The 12,439-nt window shown below is 44.0% G+C and overlaps 3 protein-coding genes across 4 annotated transcripts; all 3 read right to left on the minus strand.

Moving 5' to 3' along the window:
* Positions 1 to 1,017: 1,017 nt before the first annotated feature.
* eif3g (eukaryotic translation initiation factor 3, subunit G) lies at positions 1,018 to 3,757 on the minus strand. Its single transcript, XM_077009950.1, has 10 exons — positions 3,637 to 3,757; positions 3,487 to 3,533; positions 3,079 to 3,167; positions 2,920 to 2,979; positions 2,684 to 2,788; positions 2,074 to 2,263; positions 1,680 to 1,787; positions 1,439 to 1,575; positions 1,243 to 1,349; positions 1,018 to 1,141 (listed from the first exon to the last, which is right to left on the minus strand). The coding sequence occupies exons 1-10, from the start codon at positions 3,657 to 3,659 to the stop codon at positions 1,126 to 1,128; spliced, it is 882 nt and encodes a 293-aa protein (XP_076866065.1). The 5' UTR covers positions 3,660 to 3,757; the 3' UTR covers positions 1,018 to 1,125.
* A 156-nt stretch (positions 3,758 to 3,913) lies between these two features.
* Positions 3,914 to 7,219, minus strand: p2ry11 (purinergic receptor P2Y11). Of its 2 annotated transcripts, none has more exons than XM_077009948.1 (2): positions 7,095 to 7,219; positions 3,914 to 5,111 (listed from the first exon to the last, which is right to left on the minus strand). In XM_077009948.1, the coding sequence occupies exon 2, from the start codon at positions 5,096 to 5,098 to the stop codon at positions 4,163 to 4,165; it is 936 nt and encodes a 311-aa protein (XP_076866063.1). In that variant the 5' UTR covers positions 5,099 to 5,111; positions 7,095 to 7,219; the 3' UTR covers positions 3,914 to 4,162. The 2 variants fall into 2 exon arrangements, with proteins under 2 accessions (XP_076866063.1, XP_076866064.1); XM_077009949.1 differs by lacking the exon at positions 7,095 to 7,219 and adding an exon at positions 5,445 to 5,631.
* A 258-nt stretch (positions 7,220 to 7,477) lies between these two features.
* Positions 7,478 to 11,293, minus strand: ppan (peter pan homolog). The gene is made up of 12 exons (XM_077009944.1): positions 11,106 to 11,293; positions 10,664 to 10,834; positions 10,484 to 10,585; positions 10,173 to 10,223; positions 9,799 to 9,969; positions 9,526 to 9,602; positions 9,221 to 9,328; positions 8,889 to 9,012; positions 8,703 to 8,781; positions 8,463 to 8,592; positions 7,991 to 8,157; positions 7,478 to 7,878 (listed from the first exon to the last, which is right to left on the minus strand). The coding sequence occupies exons 1-12, from the start codon at positions 11,118 to 11,120 to the stop codon at positions 7,478 to 7,480; spliced, it is 1,596 nt and encodes a 531-aa protein (XP_076866059.1). The 5' UTR covers positions 11,121 to 11,293.
* Between the last annotated feature and the right edge of the window lie 1,146 nt (positions 11,294 to 12,439).

The following is a 12,439-nucleotide window of genomic DNA, read 5'->3' on the forward strand; positions in this document are numbered from 1 at the left end:
TTTGGTGGCTTTGGATAAAATATTGCATGCATGTCTTATGTTCCATGAATAAGACTGTTCGTGATGCATGCTACATGTGCACAAGTTTCAAGCCCTTAGCTTGCAAAGTCTGTGTGAGATGTTAGCATTTCGCATGTTGATGTGTGTATTAAGTTTGGACAGAGGTTTGTCCAAGATTTCTACTTAAGAAAACTTAACATAGGCTTTCAAATAAACATGGGTCACATTCTGACAGAAGTCGTGTGGTCCCACTTTACTAACGTACACTAAACAAATCTTTTGTAAGATACCTTCATTATCTCAAAGCATGAACTGAATGTAATGGTCCTCCCCTACACATGGCTGACAACCCAAGTTTGTACTCTCCTAGAACATACTGTATTCAGTTATGTAAGGTTTTGCACCCATCCTTGGTGGTACTCAATATCAAATGATTGCTGCTATGCTGGTGAGTGAGCTCTGGTTCCCATGGTCCAAGCACCCATTTACCTCCTTACAGACATGGATTTGCATCTCCGGTAGGGTGACCACCTTAAGTCTTCATTACATGTAACTGCTATTTATAATGGTGTCAGTGAAGCAGTTAACGCTATATCAAATTATTTAGCTTTACATTGAGACTTGGGTTTAGAAAATTGGCTTCACCACAGCTCTGGCTGTTCAGTGTGTGCTTTGAAACTGTTCCCACCATGTCAGCAGTAAAACTGGCCAGGGAAGTGGGTAGTATGTAAAAAAACCTGTGGATTTAACACTGTTCAGTGAACGCAGATGTAAGTTTATAATGGTTTAGAGATGTGCAACTAAATGTGATTGCTGATGTTTGACGTGCAAGATGTGCAGATGATTCAACGTCGAAACTACAACAAGTTATTCTACAACTGCTATCGGTTCATCAGTGCACATCAGATAGTAGCGGTTATACTTTTGCAAAAACCCACAAGTTTATCAAAGCATCATGTCTCCAAAACTGGTTCATGTGATTTTTTTTTTCCTGCTATGCACAGCAACACCTCTTACTCCATCAAAAAAGTCATTTATTTCTCAGCACATTAATCCCATCAACAGCCAGAGTGCACTGGACGAATACGGGATCCTCCTCCATGGAATACAAACGAATGCTTCAGCCTAGTTGTTAGATGGTCTGGAAAAGATGAACCATTTGTTATTACACAGGAACTGGTTGCGTAAAAGCAAAGACGCACGTCTTGGCCACGTGGGTGTGTGTGTGTGAGCAACACTTACTTGGCCCATTCCACGTTGAGAATGAGATGATCGTAGCCGAAGCCCGACACCCCTGCGATGGCCCTGGCTGCGTCCTCACGCCGGTGGAAGCTGATGAAGGCGAAACCCTGGCGCCCGCACAAAACCAAGAGGGTTACCGGTTGGCCAAGAGGCTGAAAAAGGGACTACTCGCGCAGAGCGGCCCGACACCCCTCACCTTGGACTGGCCCGTGTTCTTGTCCTTGGCCAGGTAGATCCTGGAGATGGAGCCAAAGGGCCTGAAGAGCTCCTGCAGGTCCGTCTCCCTCGTGTCTTCAGACAAGTTGGTCACGCGGATGGTGGCGTTGTCGTCAGCTGGAGAGGAGCGGCAGTGCTCGTTTACCCAAGTAACTCTCCACCGTTCTGTAGAAACGCTACTCTTGTAGGTGGCGTGTGGGTCGTGTAGATGTGCGGCCTACCTCTGCGGTTAGGTTGCATGGATTCTCCTCGCCGTGTGCCTCCGTCCCGAAGGCTGGGAGGAACGTACTTCCCAGTCTTGCTCTGGACTGGCTGGGCAGGCTCAGGTTCTATACAGAAAGCCATAAAAAAAATAAAGAAAAGCAGATCTCATATCAGTGCTAATCAACTAAAAAAACATTTTAGCAGTCCCAGCATATTCTAGCTCTGTGCCTTCACAATCGATCACTGTATGAATGATTTGATTCAGCATCTGACTAGACTTTTCCAACCTCAACTACGTGGGGTTGAGAAGATAACACACATGACGGTTAACGTAGTATGACGAGGACCCTGGGACACAGCCGTCAAGTCAGCGCTCTCTGGTGTAAGTGGACCCACATCACGCTCACACACCTGTAGTCTTTTCCTTCTCTCCCGTGGACAGACCCAGCTGCTCGGCCAGCTCCTTCTGCATGGGGCCCAGCGTGTCTTTGTAGGGACAGCGGGTCGTCCAGTGGTCTCCCTTACAGATGCGGCAGGACACGATCTTTTGGCCTTTCAGCTTGTTCATGGGATCTTCGTCCTGGTCTTGTGAATTTAAGTCCTGCAAAAGAGGAAAGAAGCCTCTCCAGTCCCTAAAATGGCCACGCAGGGTTTGTGATGTTTGTGACTTTGCAGTAAGATGCCGCAGTCTCAGAGACTTAAAGCCTTAAGAGACATGCACACTAAAGGGAATATTTTCATATAATGTCAGTGCTTCACAAATCAAACTTTGATGTTCTGGTGGTTAGGGAACTGGTCTTGTGACCAGAGGGTCGTGGGTTCGATTCTTCATGACTGATGTCCCCTTGACCCACTTAATCCCAACTCCATAGGCGCCGGCTACCATCCACCCCTAGTGATCACGTGTGTGTGTGTGTGTGTGTGCGCGCGTTTTCTCACTGCACAGATGTAAATGCAGAGGACTAATTCTGATTGGGGTGAAAATCGGCAATATGGCAGCTGAACAGAAGGGACCACCAACCTCTTTACTGGAGATGAATGTCATGAACACATCATCACTGACGGTGGTTGTGGCAACGTTGGGCCCTGGTGCATCATATTCGGAGTTGCCAAATTTCTTCCAGTTCTGTACAAAGAAACATCATAGCATATCCATACAATGTTGTTTTTTTTTTTTTTTTTTTACACAAGACTGATGTAAACAGCTCTACTAAACAAAGCTGTACAAATTATGAAGTGGTGTAGCATTATTCACACCTTCCTCTTAGCAACCGCTTTGGACGCCTTCCGTGTCTCCATTTTGAAAGTTCGGATGATCTGTAGCAGGACAGAGAGACCGTGAGCATGGCCGAACAGGCAGGGCTCATTTCTCATCTTACAAACAACATCCTCAGACCCCAAATCAGCAGTTCTCACCTTGACCTTCTTGCCATCATCATCAATCTTATACTCCGTGACGGTCTTTATATTACCTTTGACCGTCTCTTTTGGTGAGGGGAGGGTGCCTTAAAAAGAAACACACGATCAAGATCCGCCTTTCAGCAGTACATAAAGAACAAGACCTGGGTGAGTAGTTATCTCCTCCTAACAGCTCGCAGTTAGACGTTAAGAGAGACGCCCGTTCGCCGAATTCACCTCAAGTATGAATACGTATGACTAGTGTCAAATATGGAGTCAACTTTAAAAAGTTATAACACAAATGTTGTTTTATTTTGACACGACAGAACCATTCGTGTCCCTGAGGTACAGGGTGGGTCTGTGTTTGGAGGGTTTATCCGGCGGGCTGGTGGGCTAAGCTAGCCGGCTAACAAGGCCGTCACGCACCTTCGTCTCCCTCCTCTTCCACTTGGTCGGCCCAGCTGGGCTTCGAGCTGAGGAGAACACCCGTAATTAGACAACTACACACGGAAAGAGTTTATATACACAGTCAGAATGTCGCTGGTTGTTTTGTGTTGTGTTTTTAGGTCTACTTACTCGTCGTACTCGATCGACGGCATGTCTGCTGCCCGCTCGCACTACGCTACCGACTTGAGGAGAGAGTTTCCGGGGAAGAAGTCAGCGTAGATCAGCGCACCACAGCGCCATCTATGGGCTAGGAGGCGCGCAGTGGCGTACATGTGCAGGCTGGGCAACTATTTATAAAATCAGCTTGCGCAACTGATGAATTCATAATCTCTCTATATAGATAATATATATAAATTATCGGTGTGTGTTAAATAGCAAGACATTTCATATAACATTAAAATGACTGAGAAACCGGGGACCAAAACGACTTCTGTCAGCTTATATATTACTATATACTACTACATACATTACGAACATTTTTCGTTAATACTTGTTCAGACATATTTTGACATATTTATAGAAACTTTATTATATACAAGTTTGCCACACTGTAAACGTATCTACGTTACAGATTGCAGTGAGACACTGTAGGTAATAGGTATACAAAGGCAGGAATCATGTCAGAGCAATCTTCTGTAAGTCTGAGCAGAACACATCAGGGGTCACACTCCTTGGTTTTCATGTTGAAAGATTCCTCGGAATTCTTCCTACAGCAAGCTGTCCTAATACTATCAAAGACAGCCATGTACAGTATGGGATGCAAGCACATGTTGAGGCAGGCCAGCCCTCGTGACACTTGGTAAGCATTGTACAAAAAACAATTTCTGTTTATTTTTGCAGTTCCTTTCTGGTAATAGTTCAATATTTTTAGGATATGATAGGGCACAAAAGAAATGAGATACAGCACGCAGACTAACGATACAATCAGAGCCACTTTTTTTTTCTCCAACGTGGTAATATTCGCATTTTTTAAAACTACCCATATCACGCCGACATATGACGCAAGAGTAACCACAAACGGCATCATGCATCCAATAATAGTAATAACAAGACTGAAGATAAACTTATCCTCCTTATCTATATTTGCAAATGTAGTACACTCTGACACAGTGTTATTTTTATCCCTGACCCCTGCAAATTTGAGGACGGGGGCTGAGATGATTGCCACGGCCACCCAGACAACTGCACTGGCCATCTTGGCATGTTTGGGGCGCACGCTCTGGCGCGTGAAGAACGGGTGCACGATGGCCAGGTACCTGTTGATGCTGATGCACATGATGAAGAAAATGCTCACGTACAGGTTGCACGTGAAAAGGTAGCGCTCCATTTTACACGTGAAGGAGCCGAATTTCCAGTCCTTTCCGTTTGAGTAGTAGACGATCAGAAGTGGGAGGGTCAGGGCGTAAAGGATGTCGCTGATGATCAGGTTGCACGAGAACACAACTCCCGTGTGCCAGTTTCTCCTCTCCTTGGTCACGAGCAGCCACAGTGCAAACACGTTCCCCGCCAGAGCCACGCACATCTCTATGCCATAGACTGCGGGTAAAAGGTGCTGTTGAAATGTCTCGTCGCATCTGTTCGTTTTGCTCATCACGCCGAGCTTTCTGCAGACGAGAAATGCAGAGTTGCTGTAGTTTCACAACAGCCTTAAAAAGTGAATTATGATGACAAAGGGCATTCAGAGGTCTATGTACTATGTATTATATTGCATTTTTAAACTGTTGTTTGATGTAAAGTACGGTTGCACATTCGTAAGAGAAATGGTCATGAAAAAATAAGTTTTTACCATGGGATGTGTAAGCTCATATATTTACTATACAAAAAAAAAAAATCCCAGTCGCAGCCATAACAGTAATAAGTATTCAGTCTAAATGTGTTGGAGTAGAAAGACTTCAAAACAGGAAATGGCTGAAGAATGAGCGTTTCAAAGATATTACCTTTTAAAGACATGGCTCAACAGATTTCAACCACATTTTGTGCGTCTTAATGTTCTGCCTTTTGGTTATATCATAATCTTCCAATCTTCTTCTTTTAATTATTTAACATCCAAACACAACAATGACAGTCGAAGACCCTCGTATGCTACTGAAGGAGCAATATCATTTTTCCAGTCTTAAACGATTTAAGTAATTTTCTCCCAGTGTACATCGTGTAAAAGTCATTATACTGACACCTAGTGGCGTCGGTGTTGCTGTTAGTAAACATTTAGTAAACGCTGTAAACCAGAGGCCGTGTGTATGTATGTATATATATATATGTCAGTGGTGTCAAACTCGTCTTCACCGCGGGCCACTTCAGCATAATAGTTGTCCAAAGAGGGCCAGAAGTAACTTATAAATGTAACTACTTCTTAATGTTTAATAACTTTGAATTTATTATTCAAGTTACAAATATTACATATATTTGCACAGATGTAAAAAATATGTTCGCTTATTGCTGTTATAACAAAAATCCTTTAATTTTTTTAGGTTATGAAACCCACATTAGGCTACTTCATCAATCAACGATCAAACTTTCCCAAGTGAATAAAGAAAAATAACAAATAGATCACATTTACTTTGTTCAAAACTTGAAATTTCAAGTAGGCTAACTGTGAAAATAGCAACAGTGCTTCACAAACGCTCCTCTGAAAAAGTCTGAAGTACGGCGGTTTCTTCAGCCACAACACTCGCGATTACTGCCGCATCGTTTGTGGTTGTGAACGTATTCTGTTGCGATCGCGGTTTGCCTTTTAATTCTTTGGCAGTTTGTTGTTTCTTGGTGTCTAATTTTGACATACTTAGCTCCGTGTTTGGTCTCAAAATGCCGACGTTGGTTGTACTTTTTGACAACCGCCACTACTTCATAACACAAGACATTTCTCCTTGAAGCACAAACATGTATTCGCTTTCACATCTTGAAACACCCTTCCATCTGGACATTTTGGGATCATTATTTGTAGGAAATCGCATGGATGTGGAAACACTGCAGTGTCGAGATGCCGTCACTTTACGGGTAACATAATTGTGGGAAATGTAGTTTTTGGTATTGCACGTATTTTACTTATTTTAGGTTTTGAAGCTCTCGCGGGCCACATTGACGCGGCGGACCATGAGAGTGACACCTGGTGTAAACATTTAGAAGAGTCGTATATAGCACGAACCGTTTCATTTGAGGATTACAAAGCTATTTGATTATTAATTTAATGTGAGCCGTATTTAAAATTATATAAAAATACTTTCTTGAACTTACTTGAATATTCTGTAAAATAATAAAAACACTCCACGAATCCGCAACTCAAGATGAAATTTAGTTCTAACTCCTCGTGTGTTCCAAAACTAGTGGAGTTCAGCACAGAAACCACACCCATAGCATAACTGTTAGAGGGGAAAAGGTTTTATAAAAGATACTTTGAAAGGTCAAATCAAATCTGATATAGGCATCTTCTTTTAAATCATTTTCGTATTCTACTTTTCCAAATAATTCTTAAAATTAGAAGTACAATAGTACCTAAAGCAGTGGACCTTGTCATTAAATAACCCACAATGACAAGGTCCACTTCCAGTTACTTGTTTGTATATTTATACATTAAAGAAAAGCATACTTACATTAATGTAACTTCACACAAAGTCACTTGTACAGTCTTTCCTGTTCGTTTCCTGTGCTTGTCTTCCTGTGTGATGCTTATATCAGCACACCCACTACCCTTAACTCTCAGTCCCTTCCTCCGTAGATTTTGCAATTTTCTTGTCAAAGTCAAATAAAACTCATCAGCGAGAGTCACAAAAGTTTTTCACACAAAAACAATTTAATTGTTGTAAAGATAGGAAACCAACATTTTTTCTTTACAATGCAGAAGTACATTGTTAGACGGCCTTTCATTGCCAAAAAAACACGTTACATGTTCAAATTGGACAAGGCTGGTGGGTACGGTGGTCCATCAGTGGGTACGATTCTCCTAGCATTGCTACGTCTATATAAATCCACCCTTTCACCTCTTGCCCTTCTTTGATTTCAAGTCCTTCTTCGCACGACCGATATGTGGTCTCGCCTTAAATCCCGTCTTTGACCTGTGTCCTTTAAACTTTGATGTCCCCATAGTCCTTCCTCTTGACTGGTCCCGTTGTTGACCTCCAAACTTCTTGCCCCCTTCGCTCTTGCCAAACCTCGTCTCAGCTGCCCCTGCCTTTCTAGCACCGGACCCTCTTCCTCCTGCACCAAACCTCCCCGCTGTCTTCCCTCCAAGCTTCTTGCCAGGGAGGAATTTGGCAGCCGCAGACTTTGGACGTTGTTTTTCTTCACCAGCAGATCGTGGTGCGGAAAGTTTCCTCTTTTTGAAAGGCCTGGCCGAGCTAGTCGGAGTGCGCTTCCTCTTTGCCGTAGGGAACATGTCTGAGGGGAGAAGGGGAAGCAAAGCAGATCAATGCAAGACGTTCTTGCTCTGGTAGAAAGCAGAAGAAGAAACGATATCTTCACCAGGTATGACTGAGAAGAGAAACCATACCTTCGTCCGGCTCCTCCCCGACCGCCTGTCTGTAGTACTCCACCTCGTCCTCAGACTCCTCGACCCCGGCCTGGTCCTCCTGCATCCCAGGATCCTCCACGTCACCCTCGTCGGCCGTGACCTCTGCACTCTGCTTCTTCTTCTTCATGCCTTCCAGACTCTTTTTCCTGTGTGGGAGATCTCAGCTCATTAAAAAGGACATTCATGTCCAATCAAAGGCCACATTCCACACAGCCTTTTCTATCCTGGACCTGAAGTAGTCACTTGTGTCAAAACCATGTTTCTACTCAGCTCACGTGTGACAAAACCCTGCTTCTCAGCTCATGTGTGATAAAACCATGCCTCCTTTCAGCTCACGTGTGACAAAACCCTGCTTCTCAGCCCAAGTGTGATAAAACCATGCCTCCTTTCAGCTCACGTGTGACAAAACCACTTCTCCTCAGCTCTCTGCTTTAGCCACAGTGACATTTACTTGTTCTTGTCTTGTTTGTCCTTCTTCACAGCTATGTTGTGCTCCTGCTTCCTCCTGCGCTCCTCCTTCTCCTTCAGACGGGCCTCCTTCCTCTTCAGGATCTTCTGAAGCTCCTCCTCCGTTTTTGTGACTGCACAAACACCAGATCGCCTTTCGTTACCAGACCACACTTCCAATCACGTTTCTGCTGCCTTAGCCCTCTAGACCCAAAACGCTCTTCCCTGAATTTACGGAACTTACTAGTAGAATGATAAAGTACGTTTCCATCTCCTACGCCTTCCACAATCTTCGTCAGCTGGAGGGTCATTCTAGGACCAATCTACAGAGGAGGGGGGAAAAAATAATATTCAAGGGGGTGATTTAGGAGCAGTTGCACAGGGCGTGGGCAGAAATGTTGGGCTTTATTCCTCAAGACTCCTCCCTGACCTCGGTGAGACGCACGGCGCTCTGCTGGGATTGCATGTTCCCGCGGCCGGAGTACACCTGCGGCAGCTCCGTGATGTTGTGCTCGCCGTCCTGCTCAGCCTCGCTTTCCGACAGGTTCACTCCCCTGGAAGGGAACAGAGGTCGTTAGGGGCGGGGCCTCGATGCAACGCGCAGAGGGTGGGCGGGATCTTGTAGCATTAGGGATGCATCAGAGCGTTTACTTTGATAGATCACAGGAAGCTCACTGAGAATCAACACATCATCATTTGCATCGAGGTCACCTCCTCCACAGGCCCAGCCCCGCCTCCTCCACGAGCCCAGCCCCGCCTCACCTCATGAGCAGATCACTGATGTCCTCCAGCTTGCTCATGTTGGGGAACTTCTCCTGGATGATCTTCTTCACCCCTCGGCTCATGCCCACCGGGACCACCTTCAGGCTGCTGCAGGGTGGGGGGAGAAGGGGGCTGAGGCAGGGGCAAATCACTCTAGCACCACCCAGCCACCATCGAGGGGGCCATCAGTGCGTTTACTATTAAGCAATCAGCAAAAGTGTCATGGGCAAAGTTATCATCATGTGCACCCTGTCACTCCACAACACACACACACACACACACACACACACACACACATTACTTACTAATGACGGAACTCTATCTCTTGAGACGCTGGATCGTAATTGACCAGCACGCACCTCTTTATGTTGTTGAGGTTCACCTTAAAGGGGGGGGGGGGGTGAGATTGTTTAAAGACTGCAGCCAAACCCACCTGTAAACATCTCAGTTCACAGCAGAGGACATCAGAGTACAAGTCAAATCACTGCTGTGCTCAGGAGACTATACATTCATCATCATCATAAATTACCAACATGGTGCCAATCTGCAACGGTGCATCAAAAAGGAGTAAACGATACCTGGTGCACATTAATGGAGGGGAACAGGTTCTGAAACATGGTGGCCATTAGCTTGACGTGCATGCCCTCAATGCCAAAGTTATTCAGGACCAGCAACGGGTGGTGGGCAAACTGCTGTCCATGCATCCGTTGCCTTTTCTGCGAGGAAACTACATCTTTGATGAGGGAATACTGGAAGTGAGACACACACACACACACACACAATTACTTGACAACACTGAGATGTTCTGATTACACAGGGCTGTTGAAACAGCAGGTTTGTCAGTGCGTTTACTTTGCACGATCACTTTGCAGTCAACATAAAAACACTTCATCATCTGGTCCTGCACACTATCAGACTTTGAGATTTCCAAAAAGGAAGCTGCCCTCTATACCTTAGTAACCCTGAAGTGGAGAGTAGGACCCTTGGGAAGTCGAGCCAGCCTCTGTGAGAAGAAATTCACTTTAGGTGGTGTGTGCATGCATCATCAATATATATATATATATATATATATATATATATATATATATATATTAATAAGATTCACTATTCAAGCCATGAACATTCATTCATTGGATGAAATGCTTTAATGCATCTGTTCATGAAATCTTCATACGCATCCTTTCATCACGATCATAGTCCTCTGGGGATGTCAGCAACGAAAACGCACCATCATGGTCGTGTTTTCCTTTATGTGGTACTTACTAAATTAATACTGGATGGAGTTTTGGTGAATACAAGAAAATGTGTTACTCCCAGTGGTCCTGCCACGGTCACGAAGTCTTTTAAGACGTTTTTCTTTTTAACCTGCAAAAACACATCAAGATTCTTAAAAACTCCTAAACGGAAGAGGTGAAGACACTCGGCGTGAGGAGAGGTGGGTACCTTCAGAGACCGCGCGGTGTAGGGCTCCATGACCCGCCGCATGTCCGTCACCAGCTGCCCGGCGGTCTTCCCGATCTGACCACGGTGGAAGACGAAGGAGTGCGGCACCGTGTTGAACGTCTCGTCGGCTTCACGGTTGGAAGTCACGCGTGCCTTCTTCTGGTTCTTGGACTGCGGGATCAAACAAATCACCATCACACACTAATGATTTACACTATATGTGATCTACAACCACAACAGGACATGAAGTATAATAACATACAGCTATCTGGACGTTTGAAGAAGGGAACACACTACACCACATAAACGCCAAGCGTATAAATAACTAATAACAAACAACTTTACATTATATGAGAGGTTCTTTAAACTCTAGCACAAAAGTATATAGCACTTAGCTAACTGCTAGCTAACTTACAAATACATCTTTCGACTCGATGCTTACCTTGCTTTTAACCATCTTTTCAACTGACTGAGCAAATAACTACTTTTTGAAGGAATTCGCGTCAGTCTAAATAATCTTTCAGTTTAATATATGTTTTTGTGATCTAGTAAAGCGCATCTTCAACGCTAGCCGTACAGCTGGGGCTACGTTACGTTGAAAGCCAGGTACACTCCAATACACGTGGTGCACTTGCGCATGCGTGTGATTTCTAGCCAGCCAAAGGGAACCTCTTTCGGTCGGGCCGTTGTATTTGCCTGCATCGCCACCAGCTGGCCGGGAGGCGTAATGAACTCCAGCAGCGTTGCTTGATACCCTTCAACATAATTACTCCCACAAGCACATATTTCAGACTGGTGATGATGCTTCGTACCTCTTCAATCACTGTTTCTTGTTTTACTCCGAAACGCAGCTTATGAAAATGGGGGGGAGCTTACATCTTGACTAATTAGAAGTTTTATTTTATAGAGGAGGAAACCTTCATTAAACATATGTAACAATAGTTCATTCAAGACACAGCCTATCTAGTAGCATTAAGGGTGCCACGCCCACCCTTTAACGTATTGTGCAACTTATTGTTTAACTTATTGTACGTTTAAAAATAAGTTTTACACTGTTTCTAGACATTTTGTATTTCTACTTTCACTAATTTAAAATTCAAATAGATTCTAAACAATTATAACGCTCTGTTTCTGCTAAACACACAGTTCCATGGAATCACACAGCGCCTATTCAGGAATAAACCAGAAAACATCTGAAACATTAAACACTTGTTTTATTGGTTGAACCACAAAATGAAATTCACATGTTAACATTCTTTCTACTTTTGACTTTTAACTTAATTTTAAAAAGTACTTTTGACTTTTTAAATTGAACTTCTTGTTATTGCCGTTATTATTATTATAGTTTATTTTCAGTTAATAAGTAAAATTTCTGTTTAATCAACTTACACCCATGAAGTATAATGCACTGAAATTGGAATTTGTTAGGATAATTTATGATTCCTTGGCAGATTGTGAACATATTCACATTTATTCAATAATGTGCCAAGGAATTGAAATAAAACATAATTTATTATATACTTTAATGTGCATTCACCTTTATAATGACTTGCATACTTCTAAAATATTCAAGGTGTTCACTGCCCCCCTGCAGCCGTCTGCCACTGAGTGACGGTCAGCCACATCCCTGAATGTTATTTTAACACAGCGCTTCTTGGCGACCTCCTTTTACAGGATGGGTGCGAAGGGGAGTGATGGAGGAGTTGGGGAGGGCGGAGGAGTTGGGCAGGGTGGAGGTCAGGCCAGCCCAGAAGCTGAGAACGAGGAGGCGGTGCC

This window comes from Brachyhypopomus gauderio, chromosome 6 (assembly GCF_052324685.1).
Source record: "Brachyhypopomus gauderio isolate BG-103 chromosome 6, BGAUD_0.2, whole genome shotgun sequence".
NCBI lineage: Eukaryota > Metazoa > Chordata > Actinopteri > Gymnotiformes > Hypopomidae > Brachyhypopomus > Brachyhypopomus gauderio.

Excerpts from the sequence above, each read along its gene's own strand:
- eif3g (XM_077009950.1), bottom strand. The coding sequence starts at position 3,659 with ATGCCGTCGATCGAGTACGACGA. Across the intron at positions 2,789-2,919 it reads AAGCGGTTGCTAAGAGGAAG|AACTGGAAGAAATTTGGCAA; the intron begins GTGTGAATAATG and ends TTCTTTGTACAG. Across the intron at positions 1,788-2,073 it reads AGAGAAGGAAAAGACTACAG|AACCTGAGCCTGCCCAGCCA; the intron begins GTGTGTGAGCGT and ends CTTTCTGTATAG.
- p2ry11 (XM_077009948.1), bottom strand. The coding sequence starts at position 5,098 with ATGAGCAAAACGAACAGATGCGACGAGACATTTCAACAGCACCTTTTA.
- ppan (XM_077009944.1), bottom strand. Across the intron at positions 9,970-10,172 it reads TCCACTTCAGGGTTACTAAG|TATTCCCTCATCAAAGATGT; the intron begins GTATAGAGGGCA and ends TCTCACTTCCAG. Across the intron at positions 8,782-8,888 it reads GCGCCGTGCGTCTCACCGAG|ATTGGTCCTAGAATGACCCT; the intron begins GTCAGGGAGGAG and ends CCTCCTCTGTAG.